Raw genomic sequence first — 22260 nt, forward strand, 5'->3', positions numbered from 1 at the left:
CAAAAGACCCCCATAGTCTGGGAATTATAAACCTAACACATTCAACTACAAGTGTATTTCCTGGTGGTTTTTGGTTGGGAGGCACTGATACAAAAAAGTACAAGAACCCCCAATCCAAAAGGCAGAAACAGAGAAACTAACACTGAATAGGTACTTGAGACAGAATTTTCTAGATGCCAGACACTTTGCCATTTACTCCTCAGAACAGAAAAAAAAAATTACTTTCATTATACAGAAGAGAAAAGTGAGGTTGGAAATGGTAAAACGGGAATTAAACACAAATTACTTGAAATTCTATTGTTCTCTTTTCCATGGAATACCCTTCAAACAGGCATACCTGATTACTACATATGTAATGTAGCAATATGCCAGATAAAATACACATTATCTTCCCTGACCATATACTTCAGTAGCTAATAGTTAAAATCCTGAAGGGCTTATGATCCATCAGGCACTACATTAAGCTATCATTTACCCCTCTCTACAATCCTATAAGAGAGAGACTAGTAGTTTTGTAAGGTATATCACTGAAAAACGGAGGAAATTTTCTCAAACCACACTGATGAGACTCAAAGTGTGGACTCTTAACCATTGCCATAACCTAAATGAAAACATTTCAATATTAAAACAAGAAAGATTTGTCACAAAATAAAGTACAAATCGAGATTTCCTTGAAAGGGATCTTCAGATTATACTGCCAGATCCTTGAGAGAATCAAGTTTCCTCTAGAATATTAAGAAGTAAGTACCATACTGTGCCATAACACTTAAAAGACATTTTAGATTAGAAAAATAACTTTTCTCAAAATCAAATGAGAAGATAAGGTTTTTATGTTGTAAATGTGCACATGGTTCAAGACAGACTCTTTCACATATCACCTTCTACAGCTACAGTTTCAACTTGAATTTTTCCAGTGCAACACAATTTTCTACAACCCTCAAGATCTACTAGCTAATGGCTCTAAGAATAAAGTGGCATCTATAGAATCAAAACAAGCTGAGTTTTTCTATTATACCTTTGTATTGACAGTAACTTTCCTTTGCCTACAACTTTAGGGAAACAGGTTTATGAGGCATCACGATAAAGTGTCTTAACGCTTTGTATCATAAGTTTGCCAGTAATTTATAGCCCTAACAAATGAAACTATATAAGGTTTTTCTATGTTCACTATAAAGGGAATAGAGTTTGCAGGACTGTATTACCTTTTGGTCTGTGGTTATCGAATTCACCAGGAACTGGGACTTTAACAGGTGTTGCTGAACTTTGAATGGTCAGCACGCTGGGAGTGGCAGTAGCGGAGTTGGCCTTTGGTCTTTGTCTAGGTGCAATTGAGGTTTCTGTTGGTCCAATGGTATCTGTTATTCTATAAGACAAGAATACAATTCATTTCAAATATTTGGATTATTTTTAACATACCATTTGTTCAATAACCTCTACTAGTATTTCAATTGATCCAATTATTACTGAACATCACATTAGTCTTCTTGGCTTCCTTCCAAGTGCCACTCTCAAGAATTACATATTTGGGACCAATACTGTGGCATAGCAGGTAAAGCCCCCACCTGCGATGCCAGCATCCCATATGGATGCCAGTTCTAGTCCCAGCTGCTCCACTTCCAATCCAGCTCCCTGCTAATATACCTGGGAAAGCAGCAAAAGATGGCCCAAGTGCTTGGGCCCCTGCACCCAGGTGGGAGACATGGATGAAGCTTCTAGCTCCTGGCTTCAGGCTAGCCCAGCTCCAGCCACTGTGGCCATTTAGGGAGTGAACCAGCAGATGGAAGACCTCTCTCTTTCTCTTTTAATCTCCCCCCAACTCTGCCTTTCAAATAAACAAATCTTATTAAAAACTAAATATTTAAGGAAGAAAGGAAAGAAAACTAATTTTCCTTTAAGATGGTACACTGCCATTGACAATCTGTCACTGAAGGTGCCAGAGAAAGAATACTTTTAACGAGATGAAATGAGACTGAAGGGGAACAGACAGATACCTTCTCATAAGGATTTGAACAAAACTGACAGCCAACTCTTTGAACTAGTCAGAGAAATAAAAACAAAAAAAATAAGAAAATAATCTCTACTGGTTGAGACTTAAATAAAAAGAAAAGAATGCACCTCAGGGATTTTAAAACAAAAGGAGTCAAAAATTTTAGCAGTAAGTGCTACCTGCTCATATTCAACCTCTTGTATTTTCAAATTTGCTTTACTTGAAACACCAAATGGAAATTACATGAAATCCTGCCAACTAGGACTTAGCATAGGCACCAGATGTGGGTGGTCAAGTATTAAACACATTTGTAAAAGCAAGAAACAGTAAATAAGTCTTAGAAGACTGAGATATTTGCCTTTCTTTTTCAGAAAAAAAAAGTCATGTAAAATCTAAACATTCCTATCCATCAACTTTGCTTTCTATAAAGTCAGTAAAAAACTCAAATATTTTTGAGTAGGGTCAAATGTTCACTTTCCAGCAAGATTTACTAAGTTCCCTCACCACATTTTCAAGTGACTTAATACTTTAACTTTTAGACACGTGATTATTTCATGCACACATCTGCTACATTATGAAAAAGCCCACTGCCAGAATCTAAAGTTCTTTCCTAACCTCTTCAGGAACCACAAGAGGGAGCCCTGTTAACAACTATCTTTTCAAGAAGTTGGGGAAATGATACAAAAAATACATTACATGTGTATGTGCTATTTTCTAAATGTGACACCTTTTAGGTAAGAAGGATATGGTACAAATCGTATGAAAACTGATCATATATACATGTGTGTATGTGTATACATGTAATCAATTTTATCTCATTTTAATGATAATCAAGTATTTACTCAATTCAAACTACAGGCCATGGCACTAAGTCCAATCAATGCTGTACCCCTCTCAGTTCAAGTAATTTATTTATGCACTCTCTCTGTTTAACTCTGCATTCTTTAGCAAGTGGCTAGTGTAGGTCACCCTTGACTTTGACTTGTTTCTGATCTAAACTTAAAACAACACACATGAGAACAGCAAACGCTCTGAATAGCATTTTGAAAGTCTGCAGAGGGGCTGGCACTGTGGCCTCGCAGGTAAGGCCACCACCTGCAGTGCCAGCATCCCATACAGGTGCCGGTTCAAGTCCTGGCTGCTCCACTTCCGATACAGCTCTCTGCTGTGGCCTGGGAAAGCAGTGGAGGATGGCCCAAGCACTTGAGTCCCTGTACCTGCATGGGAGACCCTGAGGAGTCTCCTGGTTCTTGGCTTTGTAAAGGCCCAGCTCCAGCCGCTGCAGCCGTTTGGGGAGTGAACCAGTGGATGGAACACCTTTCTTTCTCTCTCTCTCTCTTTCTCTCTCTGTAACTCTTTCAAATAAATAAATAAATCTTCTAAAAAAATAAAAAGTCTGCAGAAAGTATTCAATCTAATGTCTCCAACTTATTTTCCACTGTACCAGTCTCTGTATATAATTACTGATTCCCAGTAAAACACTGCACAACAATGTCTTCCAAGAGTTTACAATACACCTAAGGAAACAGTAGAGAATGGTGAAAATTTCACAAAATATAAGATGGGAAATAACAGGTGTCAAACTAGTGCTGTCAAGAATTTCAGAGGACTACTTCCACCTTTAACCTAATGGCTAAAGAAGGCTTCAGGTAGAACTGCAGATTAAAAATTTTAAATAATTATGATTTCATCAGATCATGATCTGTGAAGGAAGAGGAAGACAAGACCTTGACAGGTTAGGCAGAGAGAAGACATAAAACTGACAGAAATGAAGAGAAGCACGTACTTACTGCATGTGCACTGCTGCGCTGCCTCATCTGCCTACAACAGTCCCAGAGCAGTTTCCTCCGCTTCCTCACTATTACCCCAACAGCCTTCCTAAAACGGAGACTTTTCTCCTGTCAAACTCTGCACTGGTTTCCTGTGCAAGGAGAGAGATCCCCAAGACATCTGCCAGGCAAGTACAAAGGCTTCAGAGTCCCAGGGCGGATACAGTGTGAGATGGTGAAGGGCCTGGTGAGAAGCACCGACGTGGCGCAGACGACGCACAGCGGGCAGACAACATCCGTAAGAGCTCGGGAAACATGCATGATGCAACCAGCTGCTGACAGACCCAGTCCCCACCATGCCTTTTACATGAAGAGACACCTAACAATCTGCGGATATTAAATTTTGCACACATTTAAATTTTTCCACGTTCTTCATTGATACTAATAAAGAGTAAATCTATATTACCAATATGCAAAAAGGAATTTTATTTTTAAATATACATAATATATTTGACATATATAAATAAGCACTGATTTTTTTATTTTTCTTTAATATGAGAGAGAAACAAAGAGAGAAAGTGAAAATAAGAGAGAGCTCCTATCTGCTGGTTTTTATTCTGCAAATGCCAAGGCTGGGCCAGACTGATACCATGATCCAGAAAGTCAATCCAGATCTAACACGAGGGTAGCAAGAACTCAGTTACTTCAGCCATCACCACTGCCTCTCAGGGTCTGCATAAGCAGGAAGCAAAAGTCAAGAGCCACAACCAGAATTCAAATCCTGGCATTCTGATGTGGGACACGGACACCTTACCTGGTATCTTAACTGCTAGGGTAAACACTCAACCCCAGTAGTGTGAATTTTAATTGTACTATTCCATCTGCTTGTAACTGTATAACTATAACTTGTGTCATGGTGAAAAGACATTCAAATCATTCTTGCTCAGTTGATTCATGTTTTTTTTAATCTATAACTTCTTTGTTAAAAATTTAATTATTAATAAATTCATTTAAAAACACATCATAATAAAACCTAACTGACAAGAGCTATAATAATTCATAATTAGCCCTCAACTGTAACAGCAGTTGCTAATTAAAGCTGTGACATAGGTGAGGAAGACTGATGACCACGCTGGAGTCCTGGGAGTCAGATGCAGCTTCACTCCTTTGTCTCCTCCTCAAGATAGCATTTGAAATTCAAGTGAATGTAGATATTTCTAGAGTGATTTCCTATTCTTTTTGTTTATCTATTTAATAATTATTAATTAATTTGAAAGGCAGAGTTACAGAGAGGGGAAGAGAGAGGGAGATCTTCCATCTGCTGGTTCATTCCCCAAATGGCTACAATCTCCAGGACTGAGCCACACAGAAGCCAAGAGCCTAGAACTCCATCCAGGTCTCTCACATGGGTGGCAGGGGTCCAAGCTTCTGGGCCGCTGCCTTCTCAGGGGCATTAACAGGGAGCTGGATCAGAAGTGGAGCTGCCAGCCAGGCCACAAACTGCTACCCATTGCAGGTAGCAGCTTACCCACTGCGCTACTGCAGCCCCCCCATATTCTTTGTAAAAGGAAGTCATTCACAAAGGATATCTTAACAATTTCTAAATAACAGATCAATTACAACACATCAAACTACCAAGTGAAAAAAAGAATTGATCAGAAGTACAAACTTCTCAGCAGGACATCATTTATTAGTAGAGCAGCTCCTGACGGGCACTCACCTGTTTCCCAGGCTTCACCCCCAACTCCTCGCACCTGTGTCCTCTTGTGCTCCAGCCTTGCTGACGCACAAGGGCCACGCTGCTACCCGGATGGCCTTCCTGCTAGAGCGCAGGGCCCAGCCTTCCCAGCGATGAGTCATCCGTCGAGGAAGAGCCCAGCGGGCTGCTCCACTGAAGCCTTTCCTGTGCTCCCTCCTCTCTGCTCCGCCCTGCCCTCCTCCTCACCCTCAGAAGCTGCCTCAAGTCTGTCAAGCTTTAACATCTACTTGCCAACTGGAATGTGCACTGCTTCTTTTTCTTTGAATTTCCAGTAGCTATATCTTGCACATTAAAGGTATATGACAAGTACATTTTTTTGTCTTTTATGTCAAATAAAACACTGCATAAGAAAGATATAATACCAAATAGCTATGACAGAGGAATCTTCCCAAACACAAAAATTATACCTAATATCTACAATACAGTCCTCCTTATCAACTGGTACAGTTTTTAAAAAAGGAAAAAGATCAATCATTAACATATCAGGTCTCAGCCTCTGAGCCTACATAATATATTTTAAAGCTAATAATGCAATAAACTATGAAAATATTTTAAAATATTTCTTAACCAGTCTTCAAAAATACAAAGGTGCTTTTAAAAGTTCATGGGTAATGGAATTAAAAGGTAAGTTTTTTATGATACAAAAAGCTTTTAAATCCCATAAATGAGAGCTTTTCAAAAAGTTCATGGGAAATACATGTTACTAAAACACTGTATGGGCCAGTGCAATGGCTAAGCCTCTGCCTGCAGTGCCTGCATCCCATATGGGCATCGGTTCCAGTCCTGCCTGCTCCTCTTCTGAACCAGCTCTCTGCTATGGCCTGGGAAAGCAGTGGAAGAAGGTCCAGGGGCTTGGGCCCCTGAACCCACATGGGAGACCCAGAAGTTGTTCCTGGCTGCTGGTTTCGGATTGGCTCAGCTCCGGCTGCTACGCCCATTTGGAGAGCGAACCAATGAATGAAAGACCTCTCTCTATGTCTCTCCCTCTCTCTGTAACTCTACCTCTCAAATAAACAAATAAATCTAAAAAAAGAAAATACTATTATGAAATTCAATATTTTTGTACCAAAATAAGCCTTTTTATTCAATTTTCCACGAACATTCTGAACTACACTTATACTAGTTGTTACAAACTGCAAAATACATATTCTAGTTGTCTGTAATAACTAATTTCTCTTCCTTAAATTTAAAAAATAAGCGTATTAGCTGTGAAACAAAATTTCCTAAATTTAAGTTGCCATATGCTGAAAAGGCCAACCCCCCCATAAAGATCCACTATACCGTCACCAGGAAACAATCACTTCCTTGTTGCTGAGAGTGAGCAGTTCAAATGGGACTGATGTTAAACCTACAAACTCATAAAAATTCATTTAAAAAAGTTTCTTTCACATCTGCCATCAAAACTAAACCACATGAAATAAGCCACACAGCATTTTTTGTGGATGATGATATTGAACTAATGACACTGCTAGGATTAAAACAAGAAGCATCACCTTTTTTTCAGAAATGCCTTTGCAATGTCAGCATAGCTCGGCCTACCTGGCTTTTATTTGGCTTTTCCTAGCAGCGGCTTCACTAGCAGTCATCGGTTCAGGAAGAGCTGAAGGAATAGGAGAATTCTTGGGAGGAAAAAAAGTGAGAGCGAACTTTTCATTTTAGTTTCTATTTGAATTGCAGAAAGCTTTAAAAAAATTTATAAAAGCACTACTTTCACAATAGATTCTTACAAATAATTGATTTATATTTGCCAGATCTAATTTGATAGTAACACTACATATTACACAAATGTCACTTTCATTTTTCATGGAAATCCTTGGAAAATAAGTAGAATATCACTTCATACACTTTATGAATGGGTAAATCTTGGTTAAAAAGAGTGTATTACACTTGTAAATCACCGACTACACTGAACCTTGGCAAAAGAAGCAAACACAAGGCATAAAGTGCTTTTCTAAATATTATAGATAATTTCCCTAGCACAGATGATGGAAGGCCTTACTCATTGGTTTACGCCCAATGTCTGGGTCACAGCAGGTACTCCAAACACTGAATAAAAAAACTAAAGAGCCAGTCAAATGGCAAATAACGCAAAAGCTACTATCATTATTAGGATGTTAGAACTGTGTAACTTTCAGTTTTAACAGAGAAAATATTTCATATATATGCTATGGACTCAAAAATAAAATAGAAAAGTACCACACATTCCTCCCTTTTTCTTGGTGACATAGATTATACATTCTACTTAAAGGAAACTCTATGAGAACAAATTAAGCCAGAATGATCTTTACAATACTGAGAGTGGCTTAAAATCACTGATGACTATCTATGAATATTTAACAGCGATTAAAATTAGCAAAGACTTGCCATACACAGTTCATCTGAAGTAGTGAGGTGCCCTATGCAGCAGCAAACACAACTCAGAGCATTTGCATGCTGTTAGCTATTGCCAACTGAGCAATGGTGATGGACTTGGCACTGAGTTTTACATTTATCAGCTGTAACTCTTATCACTACTATCCTCACTTTATAGAAAAAAGACATGCATATTAAGTAACCTCCCCCAAAGATTTAAAATCAGTCACTCATAAGACAGAATGAAACCCAGGGCTCTCCATTTGTAATGCATGTGCTCTTTATACCAAAGCTTCCCAAAGACTCTCAGTTAACAGAGCATTTAGCATAATTTTTCATGACATCTTCTGGGAAAAACAAAAGTGAATAATCCTGTTTATTAAATGTTTTAGCCCAAACAACTTAATAAACATAGCCTGTACTGAGCCAGACAGATGTCACTATGGTTCCCACGAAAACGTAAAATATACAGCGATCCCGGAGTCTGCTATAGCTCTCCAAGGCGCCTCAGTGCACACAGTCTGGGAAGTGTGGTTTTACACCAAAAATATAACTGTAAACATGCCAGCGGACCACTTGCCATGGAACAGGTAACTCTCAAAGTTCATAAATCCACACATGATAAAATGAAATTTAAATTCATACGGTACTGGGAAAACTACTTACATTGATGTTGGAGACTGGACAATCCTTTTTGGCAAATTTAAATGCAAAATATGACACCTGAAAAATATCCGGTCTACGTTCTGGATCTGGTTCAAGCATGAATCCTACAAAAATAGATCAAAATGTTAAGAAGTTTTAGTGAACATAGAGATGCAACTTAGGAAATGCTATAGGGATAAAACTTTTTTCTTTCTGTTCCATTCTAAGACCAGTGATATTCCAGCACACTTTGTTAATGTTTATGGAAAATACAGAAACTCCATTTTATAAACGAACTTAAAGAAGATTAACCCAAACTAAATATAGTTGTGTACCAGAACTGATTACTCTCATATGAAACTGATAAAAACCAAAACTAAAGTTTAGTGAATAGGAAATTATTCAAGAAAGTTTCAAGGTGGTGGTGGATGAGGAGGGAATTCAAAATAAGTTTAACTATTATCTAATATACTTTCATTAATCTTTAAATGACCCTGAAACAGTGAACACAAAGCTAAGCTGTACACATTGTAATATATTTAACAAGGCTTTACAAGACTGGCATTACAGTTTTCCAAAAACCTACTTTTTCCCCAGGCTGGTGCTCATGATACCCGCTCCAGTTCTGTACCTTAACCTGTTATTCACATCATGACCAAAAATATGCACAGAGTTTGTACATTATAAACAGATTTCACACCAATCTTATAGCATTGCTTGAAATGCCACTTACCTATTTCTTCCTGAACTTCTAATTCAAAATTTCTCAAGAAGGTAGTTATTTACACTCAATTTTACAATAAAAAATTCATATTGTCCTAAGACAACGCCATGTCTAACTCTGCTTCATTAAGTTCTCATGCTTAAATTATTTTTAAACTATTTGAAATATAATTTATAGCATCAGATCATCTTGAAGTTTGCTAATAATGTGTAGTTCTAAGCATATAAATGGCTAACATATAATTATAAATCAAAATATATTTTTCCTTCAAATTGATGTAATATTTTAAACAACGAATACGTAACGTTTACAATGACACATTAAGCTTATTTTTACTAAAAACACAGTTGTGTGACAAATGATACTGAGTTCAAGAAACATGGGGATTTACTTGTGAGATCCCATTCTCAGTTTTAACAATATAAAAGCCCTCCATGTAACTCAATTTCATATATTTTAAATGTAAGCACATCAGTTAAGATTTTTATCATTTTATCCTCATGGTTATGTTGAAATAACAAAAAACATTTTAATTCTAGTATTAACTACTTTGTATTCAACTTCATCCCAGAAAAGATTTCAGGAATTTACCAAGGTCTATTTATTTAATTACCCAAAATAAATCATGTTTTATCTCAATACACACATTTTAAAAGTAACAGCAGCATACAAATTAATTCACTCAAATAAATTTAATCATGCTTTTTAACAAAAGTATTCATAATTTTAAAAAACAATCAAATCTCAAGAAATCTATCAAATTCACAAACTTATGATCATAGTCTTCTAGTCCAACAAATTTATTTGGTTTTAAATCCAATTTCAAGAGTAGCTATTACAAATAGTCTTACTTTAGGGACTTGAAGTGGAAGATAAAACAAAGAGTCTTTAAAGGTAAGAGAAATTTAGGACTAACAGAGAAGTAAGGAGGGTGAAGCAAACAAGATAATAAGGTCAGTAAAGAAACTTGCTGCTAAATGCAGGTCCAAATTTGAGCTTTCAACTTTCTAGCTGTCATAATAAATAGGGCAACGTGATACATTGCATGAACCACTGTGTCCGAAACAAAACAGTGCTAAGGAAAAACACACAATTCTTAATCCTGAAAAGCAGAGCGAATTCACCCTCGAATCTTTCCAAAGATGGCTGACACAGAGTGAGACATCAGTCAAGAATTCCACTGAGGGAACAAGGTCCTGTCTCACACTCTTTCAGAGGGGCCTTCTGGAGTGACACCTAACTAAAGTTCAGCAAGAGCCGTTCCACAGGGGTAGAGAACGGAATAGTACAAGAATACACTTCCCAGGGCCGGTGCTGTGGCATAGCGGGTTAAAGCCCTGATCTGAAGAGCCGGCATTCTAGTCCCAGCTGCCCCTCTTCTGATCCAGCTCTCTGCTATGGCCGGGGAAAACAGTAGAAGATGGCCCAAGTGCTTGGGCCCCTGTACCCACGTGGGAGATCTGGAAGAAGCTTCTGGCTCCCAGCTTCGGATCAGTGCAACTCTGGCCATTGTGGCCATCTGGAGAGTGAACCAGCAGATGGAAGACCTCTCTCTCTATCTCTATCTCTTTCTCTGTAACTCTTTCAAATAAAAAAAAAATTTAAAAAAAAAAATACACCTCCCGAGTGGCCTAGCTCAAACAAAAACTTAAGAATATAGAGCACAAAGATCCTTCAGGCAATTATACACAGTTTTTCTTTCACAGTAGTTGAGAAGCACGGAAGAAATGAACAGATTTGAGATTTTATGTCCTAAGCAATGTTGATACAGGTAATTTTCTCTCAAGTTAAGAACAATGCCACAGCTTCCAACGATCAACTAGTCAGGTTTGAGGTAGAACTGACATTATTGTATAAAGAAGTAAAAGGTTCTAGTTCCTGTTCACATATGACAGTACACAGTACACCTGCTAAAACCAATTTAATTTATCTAACTGTAAGGATCCCAACTTCCGTGATAGAAAACCAACATATAAGGTCATGACTAGTATCTTCTGTAATGAAGTAGATTAGAAAATATTGGAGTGTATTAATGTCGTAAGCATAAGCAGTATTCCATGAACTGTGTGTGTGTGGTAGTAGCAATAGTAGCAGCAGCAGCAGCAGTAGCTCATACCAAAATGTATGATTTAAACTGGATCACAATAAAAAAAGTCTGATGGGGCAGGCATTTGGTCTAGATGTTAAGAAACTGGTCAGGACACCTGCAACCCAAATCAGATTGCCTGGATTTGAGTTCTGACTCTGTTCCTGATTCCTGCTAATGCCACTCGGAACACAGCAATAATAACTCAAGAACCTGGGTTCCTACCACTCAGGTGGGAGAAATTGATAGAACACCTGGCTCCCAGCTTTGGCTTAGCTCAGCCCTAGCCACTACAGGCTCTTGTAGAGTGAACTAGGGAATGGGGATGCACTCTTTTTTACTCTCTGGCCCCTTCTCAAATAAAACTAAGAAAAAACAATATTGAGGCCAGTGTTGTGGCATAGCAGGTTAAGCCAAAGCCTGCAATACCAGAATCCCTTATAGGCATATGTTCATGTGCCAGCAGCTCTACTTCCAATCCAGCTCACTACTGGTGGCCTGAGAAAAGCAGCAGAAAATGGCCCAAGTATTTGGTCTCTGCCACCCACATGGGGGACCCAAATAAAGCTCCTGGCTCTGGACCTGGGTCTGGTCCAGCACCAGCCATTGTGGCCATCTGGGGTGGGGGTGAGGGCAGCAGATGGAAGATCTCTCCCTCTAACTCTGGTCTTCAAAATAAATACATCTTAAATAATAATGATAATAATAAAGTTTGAAACTATTGTCCTAGTATATTGCCGTACATAACCTCTAACATTGTAACTCAATTCTTCCCCACATGAAAGACAATGATTTATCTAATTTAACTGTTGGACTAGAAAAAAGAATTAAGTGCATCCATTCATCAATCTCTGACGCTCCTTCTTTCAGAACCAGTTATTCGCCAAACATACAGGTTCTCTGCTAAACTATTTTTGGCAAGTGGCTTTCTTCTGCGGAAGAACTCTGGTTTCCCAGCACTGCTCTACTCAGTAAGGGTAAAGCTGGGGCTCAGTACAGAATAACAGGCCTATCTAGCTTCAGATGCAAATTTCATTCTGCATTCTCCTTTATCAGGAGGTTGAATATCCCTTACCAAAAATATCTGAGACCGAAACTGTTTCAGATTTGTTTTTGTTTTCCTACATATGCTGAGATTTCTTAAGAAGTGGGACCAAGTCTAAACATGAAACTCATTTATGTTCCATATATACACAGAGCCTAAAGTAATTTTACACATGAGGTCGAATATGAAATTTTTTCCATGTGGCATCATGTTGGTACTAAAAGAGTTCTGAATTTTGGAGGATTTCAAATTTCACTTTCCAGATTAGAGATGTTCAACCTAAAATAAGGTTAACTGTTGCATCACATGAGCTCCTATGCCCATCTCCAATTTTGCTCTACGGATAATGATAATTTTTTAAAAGTTAGAAGTTTTGGGGTCAGCGCTCTGGCATAGCAGGTAAAGCCACCGCCTGCAGTGCCAGCATCCCATATAGGCACCAGTTCAAGTCCCGGCTGTTCCACTTCCAATCCAGCTCTCTGCTATGGCCTGGGAAAGCAGTGGAAGATGACCCAAGTCCTTGGGTCCCTGCACCTGTGTGGGAGACCCAGAAGAAGCTCCTGGCTCCTGGCTTCAGATCGGCACAGCTCCGCCCCCTGCAGCCAATCGGGCAGTGAACCAGCAGATGGAAGACCTCTCTCTGCCTCTCCTCTCTCTGTGTAACTCTGAACTTCAAATAAATACATAAGGGGCCAGCGCTGTGGCGCAGAAGGTTAATGCCCTAGCCTGAAGTGCTCGCATCCCATATGGGCACCGGTTCAAGACTTGGCTGCTCCACTTCCAATCCAGCTCTCTGCAATGGCCTGGGAAAGCAGTGAGGATGGCCCAGGCCCTTGGGCCCCTGCACCAGTGTGGGAGACCTGGAGGAAGCTCCTGCCTCCTGGCTTCGGATTGGCACAGCTCTGGCCATTGCAGCTAACTGGGGAGTGAACCATCAGATGGAAGACCTCTCTTTCTCTCTCTCTCTCTCTCTCTCTGCCTCTCCTTCTCTCTGTGTAACTCTGACTTTCAAATAAATAAAATAAAATACATAAATTTTTTTAAACAGTTAGAAGTTTTGAAAGTTATCACCAAAATAAATGATACCTATTTGCAGACACAGAAATAGTTCAATTGATTTGAACATTAACGATGCATATACATATTAAAATATAACATGGCACCCCATAAATGTTAACAATTTTTTGTATGAGTTAAAGTAAAATACCTTACTATCAAATAAAAACATGCCCTTGGAGAGGAGTAGATTAAGGAATATGTATGTCCATTTCATCCAAAAGTGGTGTCACGTGATTAAGTTTAAAAACAAAATCACACCCTTGCTTACTCAACTTCAATGGTCACAAGACCTTTACCACTGACCCTGATTCTACCACAAAGATAAAATCAAGTTCTAAAAACATTTGCTACACAGAAATAAGTGGATATTTTTCTGCTCAACTTAACTGTGTAAATCTTTCTATTGACACAAACACCATCAATCCAAGCTGAGAACACAAAATAGTCTCAGCATTGAAAGAAGGATATGATTAAACCAACACAGTATTTCCTACTGAGCTATCAGACAATTCTGGGTAAGAAACATTTATCTAAGGCTGCTGAATTAATTATGTTTATTCTAATAATGTAGAAAAGTACAACACTGCTACGTATTCCAACAAAAATAGCAGCTAAAGGAGCTGCTGTTACTGCTATAGTAGCAGCCAAGTCATACTAGGATTTAATCAAGGACCCAAGCCAAAAATCAAATAAAGTAGTTACCATTCAAGTTACACAAAACAATGGATCCATGCCTGGGTCTACACAAAAGTTGGTATTTCTAGTCTAACAGCTGAATTAATTTAAGAGGAAAATGCTTTAAACAGAAGTCTCAAAAGAATTTTCCTGCTTAAAATTTGTTGAATTTTTTTGTCCTTCCATAGAGACACTTTTTTTCTTCCCCAAACTTGGTGACCTACAGATACATTTTAATAATTTACTTGAAAAAAGAAACATCACCCTAATTTTCCAACCATAAATATTCAAGCATTAATTTGTTATTCTGTTAAGCTACCAGAGATCATTATAGAAGCTGACATATTAGACACATATGCCCCACATATCTTACTCTATGGAGTTGAAATAAAACCAAATATAACAGCTAACATTATGTCCAATCATAACTAAAACACTAAGTGGCATTATAAATATGCCATGATAAGGGTGAGCATTTGGCCACCAGTTAAAACGCTGGTTGGTATGCCTGCATCCCACATCGCAGTGGCTGGGTTTGAGTCCTGGCTCTGCTCCTGAATCTAACTTCCTGCTCACAGAGATTCTGGGAGATAGCAGGTGATGACTCAAGTAGTCGGTCCCTGGCATCCATGCCGGAGACCTGGATACAGTTCCTGCCCCCAACTTCAGCCTGACCCAGCCCCAAATGTTATAGGCATTTGCAGAGTGAATCAATGGATAACAGCTCACTTGCTCACTCTCTCCCATCCCTCTCAAATTTAAAAATATATACATGTTTTACAAGGTCCTGGTAAACATCGTTAGAAATTATAGTTCAGATCCCTGTCTCTCATCTCTCCAACTGATAACCCAGAGCCAATGACTGAAAACCTCCAAGGAAATTCCACCCTCATTTTGAGTTTCTTTTCAAATATATGTTATTGGATCTTCAGTGGATGAGATATAGATGAAAGATTGGCCATGAAGTGACAATCACTGGAGCTGGCTGACAGGCACATGAAAATATATTGCACTATTTTATTTTTATATTACTAAACATTTTTAAATTTCCATATCATTTTAAGTATATTAAACCAAGAAAGCAAATACTTAGTTTCCCACAAAATAGGTATTAAAATTTTAATCTCAGCTGGCACCGCGGCTCAATAGGCTAATCCTATGCCTGTGGCACCAGCACACGGGGTTCTAGTCCCGGTCAGGGTGCCAGATTCTGTCCTGGTTGCTCCTCTTCCTGTCCAGCTCTCTGCTATGGCCCGGGAGTGCAGTGGAGGATGGCCCAAGTCCTTGGGCCCTGCGCCCACGTGGGAGACCAGGAGCAGAACCTGGTTCCTGGCTTCAGATCAGCCCGATGCGCTGGCCGCAGCACGTCGGCCGCAGTGGCCACTGGGGGATGAACCAACAGAAAAGGAAGACCTTTCTCTCTGTCTCTTTCTCTCTCTCACTGTCCACTCTGCCTGTCCAAAAAAAAAAAAAAAAAAATTTTAATCTCAATAGGTAAGATATTAAGTGCTAAGATAATAAATAAAGTAATAGTGAGTAAACCGATCCAAAGTGGGGGGAGGAAGGGTAAGAAAAATAATCTTAGTAGTCAGACAATCATTAAAGTATATTCTGGGGACCAGCATTATGGCGTCGCAGGTAAAGCTGCCACCTGTAGTGCCGGCATCCCATTTGGGCACTGGCTCTAGTCTCAGCTGCTCCACTTCCAATCCAGCTCTCTGCTAGGGCCTGGGAAAGCAGTGGAAGATGGCCCAAGTCCTTGGGGCTCTGCACCCACATCAGAGACCTGGAAGAAGCTCCTGGCTCCTGGCTTCAGATCGGCACAGCTCCGCCCCCTGCAGCCAGTTGGGCAGTGAACCAGCAGATGGAAGACCTCTCTTTCTCTCTCTGCCTCTCCTTCTCTCTCTGTGTAATTCTGACTTTCAAATACATAAATAAATCTTTAAAAAAGAAAAAAAGAGCATATTCTGTGGGACCGGTACTGTTCCTGTCCCTTACTCAAGAAGCCAGACATCAAGTCTGCTCAGGAAGAATTATATGATGTTATCAGCAGCAGCTGTAGTGGTAGTAATGACAGCAGTACTAAGGGTCATCTCTCACTAAGCACTTCAACACACTAAGAAGCACTTTGCATAATTCACTGAAGTCTCACAATAACACTAAGATTAATATATTCACTCTAGAAGTAGGGACACTGAGATAAACAGAGGTGCCCAATGTTCTATACTAAGTAAGTAAAAGAATAGATGCAAACTCAGGCTGTTTAGCAGTAGAGGCCTTGCTCATAATCTCTACAGTGTAATTCCTCAACCACCTTATAATACAAGAGGTAAAAGAAAGTGAGGCAACCAGCCTTCTGTTCACTCTTCGTAACTGTTCAGTAATCCTGTGAGTTATACTTCTCACTCACTTCTAAAAGTTCTCTAAATTCTTTTCAACTCGTGGACTCAAAAAGTAAAGCGCTTTTCTCCTCATCCCACATACCACTCCCATTACTTGTCTACTGGTAAAGTTAACAGAAGCTACAAAGAAAATTGAGACATTTAATTCTGTTGCTTTTAAGAAAAAAAATCCTACAAGAAAGCAAGATTAATACATAATAATAGCCCCTTTACCTACCTTAGTGATAATCAAAAATACATTCAAAATTAGGTAATTATCAAGCATACAGTTATTAATAAGACCTGTGATGACCACTTTCAAAAATTGTGGATGGTATAAAATTAATACTAACAATATTATCATTAATACTAAAAAAGATATATCTTTTTATGCTTTATCTTATGGTTATCATAAGTTCAATTATGATTAAAATATTGTACTTAGAACAAAGTAGTATCATAGCTACCATGATTTATAAAAAGGACTGCAATAAAAGTTTAAGCTTCAGTTAGCCAGAACATACAACAGGCAATTCCTCAATCATAAGCATTTCAAGTAATCAGAATCCTTTCATATTTTTACTGCCCTAAATTCTGGAGAGAAAGCAACTAATTTAGTTGAAAGATGGGATTAAAGGTCTAATGTTTACTCAAGCATACAATCAATGTTTTCCCTTTCAAAAAAAACTAGTCTGAAAACGGAATGCTAAAAAAAGCAGGCATCAGAGGGAAAATAACAATGCTGAAGTGCACAATTTACAAATTACAACTTTGTTGGGCACGTGGGCATTTGGCCTAAGGGTTAAGACTCCACCCCTTGGAATACCAAAACACCCCATCAGAATGCCTAGGTTTGAGTCCCAGGACCATTCTAGATTCCAACTTCCTGACAATATTCATCCTAGAAGGCATTAGTTGATGACTCAAGTAGTTGAGTCCCTGCCATTCACAAGTGAGACCCAAACTGAGTCCTGAGAATTCCCGGCTTTGTACTAGGTTCGGCTTGCCCCAGCCCATGGGCAGGCACAGGCACAGGCACAGGCACAAGCATTTCAAGATGGAACTAGGGAGTGGGAGTCCTCTATCTCCACCTACCTGTCTGTCTGTCTCTCTCTCTCTCTCTCTGCTCTCAAATATTTTTTTAAAGCAAAAACAAAATAAAAACTATACAACTTTATCACCAAAGGATGAAATAAATCTTTAAACTTGGGCCAGGGAAGGTAACTTGGACTGCTAGGCAGGCAACTTAACTTGGTGGCAGGGTGCCACAAGTATATAAAAGCACATCAAAACAAGGTTGATAGATTCTCCACCCAAGAAGATAAAAGTGGAGCCCCCAGGCTACTAAGCAGGCAGCCATTTCCATGCTGAGAGGTAGTTCTTTGGGGAGAAAACCCCAGGAACAGACAATTCATATTGCCAAAACAGAGCTAAAAGTGTTTATGCTGACAGTGCAGCAGCCAAGTTTAGGCTATTTCCTTTGCTCTGCAAGTTATACACCACTACCTAACCCACTCCATTATTCTTAAGAAAAACATTCCACATGAACCATAGTAAATTTGGAGTTAAACTGACATAATTATCCAATTTCCAATTCACTATGAATAAACTGACATCACAGAAATAAATGATTGTGCATTGAATAAGTTTGCAAAGTGAGACTAGATTTAGTGCTCCTGATTTTCTTTTGGCCAACTTTTTTACCTTTTACTTGGAGTGCTTATCCTTTTATCATTTATACAAGCTTCATAATTACAAAGATTAGCCACCTATCAAATGCATAACGAGTATTATTTTCACTTATTATTTAGTATTGACTGAAGAGTGTGAGGGAACTTCTGGTGGGTTAAAGACACATGTCAATTGATTAATCTTTTCTTCTATAGTAGTTCCTAGAGTCCTATAAAAAATTCACATTGATTTTCTTCAAGCACATTGTGTTTTATCTTTTATATTTAAGTATTTAATTTACCTGAAATTTAGCACAAGCAATGAAACACAATCCAGACATATTTTCTGTTCAAAAACGGCTAAAAAATTTTTGTTTCCATTTATTTTTCTTCAGAGTTGAAATGCCACCTTAATCATTTAAACATCAAATGTATTTAAATTGACCTTCTATTCCATTTAGCTGTAGGCTACAACAGAAGGTACTTAAAATGCAGAGAACAAAGTGAAAATACTAGAGATACTTTAAACAGTGCTGGGAGGCACTGGTTAAATACTGCACCTTTCTAATATATTTTAGTATTTAATGGTTCTCTCCTCCTCTCAAAACATTTTCCAGATATTTTACCATGTACAAATATAAAGCATTAAGTTATAGGATTTATCTAAGTGGGCCCAAAAAAAAAAAACCTTAATGGAGGTTGGAAGGAAAACAGAAATTTTTTAGGAATTGGAGGGCCTGCCAGCCTACCCCTTCTGAGCTTACACTGTGGTTGCTTTATATTAATCACTACACAATCAATAGGATATAGACATTTAAAAGGGTAGGACGATAAGCTACAATATAAGATTAGCAAAACTTTTATATCCAAATAACTAAAGATCTAGATATCTGATTTCAAAAGTACAAAGACCAAACAATGAAATGGTGTGCTGTAAGTGTTCCCAGAAATTCTGGCTCCTTAATTATATTATCTCTACTGTGTGTACTAAATCTTATCTGAGGACTTAAAAATACAATGATATTATTCAGTAATTAGGCAGCTTTCACTCCTGTAAGTCTTAAACACCTTCTTTAATGCTTCTTAAGTTTCAAAAATTATAACACATGAAATTAAAAGAATAGGTTTCAGTAAAGGGATATAAATATCTTACAAATTTTTTCATAGTTTTTCCAGGTACTTACTTATTAGGCAATGTATGTGATGAGAGTAGCGAGAATTGTCTGGGATGGTGAAGCTGCCATCACAGATGGCAACCTGACTCTCACCAAAAGGAAGAGTGAAGAAACAGAGTTTATAGAGTAAACATCCCAGGGCCTGTAGGACAAAGAAACATGAATATTACCAAAGCCCAAGTAAATAACTTAACCCCAAGATATAAACACAGAACCAAACCAAAACTAAGTATGTTAAAGAAAAACAAATCTCTAATGTTTCTATACTGGATCAATCTTTTTACAAACAATTGCTTAAACCAAGGCTGAGAACCTTTTCTGCTAAGGACTACTTAGGTATTTATAATATCATCTGAAGGCCATACAAAATTATCAACTTAAAAATTAGCCTGCTATAATAGATTTACTTAATTTCAACACCCACTTATGGTTGCCTTGGTAGTGCCATACCATATGATTCACTGGCTTTTTATGGCTGGTGGGCCAGAGGTTCCACACTCCTGGCTTAAACACATCAGTATCGTCAATTTAAAAAAAAATTTTAAACTATATCATTTCCATGTTTTTCTGTCATATCTTAGTCAGTTGTCTGAATTAATGGTATCATAGCACTTTGATCATGAATGATATCATTAAAATTAAAAGTGGATGGTCCCTTTGGGAAAAAATATGTATTTTTAAATTTCTTCCATAAAGAAAAAATAAATTTAGTACTTAGCCTATAACTAACAAAGTAAACGCATGACTCCTTCTAATAGCCTTTTTAAAAGTTCACTATAAAACATGTTTAAAAATCCTGGGCTTCCAAGTATGAATTAGCCAGCACAGTTAAACTTAGATAACTATCAATAAATGGTTATCAATTATTTACTAAAAACATGCTATTTCTACTATAAAAATCAGTCCTTTATGTATACAACCTTATAGTTCTAATGCATATATTACACAAATTATATTTGTAACCTAAGTAATCTATATTAAAATTCAAAAGAAGGTTTCTATCGGCCTAACTTAACAGTTTCATAAACATTCCAACAACAACAAATCTACTTGCTGAGAACAAAAGCAAAAGACCCTGAAGCACAAACTGTGCCTAGAAAAGTAGCATAGGAAATTTCTAGCTAAACTGCAAAAAGGTCAAACCTGAACAGCAGGGAGAGGAGAGGAGAGGGGAGGGGAGGGGAGGGGAGGGGAGGGGAGAAAGAAAGAAAGAAAAAGGGAGGGAGGGAGGGAGGGAGGGAGGGAGGGAGGGAGGGAGGGAGGGATGCAGAATTTTTGGCTCAAGAAATCATTACTAATCATTACTTCATCACAAGAACTGTCACCTACAAGCCATACGTGTGTATGGAACTTACCCGATTCTAACTGGAAAAATCACCCAACAGTTAATATACAATTGTATCAGGAAAATTGAAATTTGATCTTAAGATTTAAATATGAACAAATCAGCTTTTCTTTGTTGGGTTTTCTCAACATATCAATTTAGCTAGAATAGCTAATAAACAAGTATATAAATTTTCGTTACTAGGAAGATTGTAATATACACAAAACTCCCTTCTAAGTTCAACAACATTAATTTATAAAACATTATTCTTAATATTGTAGCAGCCTTCTAATTAAAAAAGTGTCTAAACTATGGAAATTTCAATGTATTCACTCAAAAATATTACTGAATATATGACTAACGAGATTAAAAAGATTCTGAAAAGCAATACTCAGTTCAATATGTTTAAAAACCTGTTATGCTTTATTCTATAAGGAAGACAGGAAGACATTTTTAGTACATATACAGCAAACTGAACATAAGGCTTCCTTAAAAGTGCTAAAAAAAATCTATTAACTGTCTAACACCTTCCTTAAATTATATCTTTCTTTCCACTGCCCAGATGAGTCTAGATAACAGATCTGCATTTTATCCAATATTATCCAGTGAATCAAATCTTCAGTAATTTGTAATCTGATAGAGTAAATGTTGTAGGGGTTCCCAGCTAACAATCTGAGCAACACCAGTGTACTTAAAAAATGCAAACCTAAATGCTCTCCTTGGCACAGTGTGAACACAATGAAGTGTGCTAATTTTTCATACCAAAGGCATTTTTGTCTTTATCCATTTAATTCAGGGAGAATTGTACAAGAAACAAGAGGGAACAAGTGACCTGATTTTGAAGGCTGAATGGATCACCATCTTCAATTCCCTTCATTAAAAGGAAACATGAAGTACCTCTTACTGAATTGTATAAAGCTGCACAAAATCAGCCTCTTAGGATCAGAATAAAAATAACCTAGAATGGAAATCCCCACACAAAAAATTTCTGCCAAAATATGAAGTGCTAATTGAGGACTTAAGCCTGAATATCATAATTTTGCATCACTACTATCCTAAAACAAGTTTAAAAGTGTAATTCTTGACATATTTGGATTTTTTTGGATATTCTTGAATTCACATCTACAATCTTGTAGCACACTTCATTTTCACAGCAGCTAAGTAAAATAAGCATAAAAACTGCATCACAGAAATTAAAATTTTGTCATAAGCATATAAACATAGCTATTATTTTCTGATTGTGTGTCTTTATCTCTGAAAGTCTATTTGCAATCCCACAGCTATAGCTAGCTAGCCATCACAGAAACACTACTTCAAATATTAATTTATAAATGGTATAAATTTCACTGACAATCATACTACCCACACAAACGATTCCCTTCTTTGTGTTAAGACACTGGGTAACAAGTGTGTACCTGGAGAACAACTTTTTATCCAAATGAGCTATCATGCCTGTTGCTTACCTGCCGCTGAAATGCTCTCCTCAAGTAAACTGGAATTCAACAGCAGCCACAAAATCAGGCCACCAACAACCTCCACAATCACCTCTTCTAATACTTTCATTTTATAAAGTAAGCATTAATTCAAACTGCTTTCTACACTGTATATA

At 37.9% G+C, this 22260-nt stretch overlaps 1 protein-coding gene across 2 annotated transcripts in view; it reads right to left on the bottom strand.

The window, feature by feature from the left end:
• Positions 1-22260, bottom strand: part of BMP2K (BMP2 inducible kinase) — a 151023-nt gene that overhangs the window by 50406 nt on the left and 78357 nt on the right. For both annotated transcript variants that reach the window (XM_008267688.5, XM_002716997.6), the window contains exons 7-10: positions 19337-19469; positions 8534-8637; positions 7055-7134; positions 1203-1363 (exon numbers count right to left, since the gene is read on the bottom strand). In XM_008267688.5, the coding sequence (XP_008265910.1) occupies positions 1203-1363; positions 7055-7134; positions 8534-8637; positions 19337-19469 (478 nt within the window). The remainder of the gene's footprint in view (positions 1-1202; positions 1364-7054; positions 7135-8533; positions 8638-19336; positions 19470-22260) is intronic.

The sequence above is a fragment of the Oryctolagus cuniculus genome, chromosome 8 (assembly GCF_051225735.1).
Source record: "Oryctolagus cuniculus isolate XC-2025 breed Fujian yellow rabbit chromosome 8, ASM5122573v1, whole genome shotgun sequence".
Classification (NCBI taxonomy): Eukaryota; Metazoa; Chordata; class Mammalia; order Lagomorpha; family Leporidae; genus Oryctolagus; species Oryctolagus cuniculus.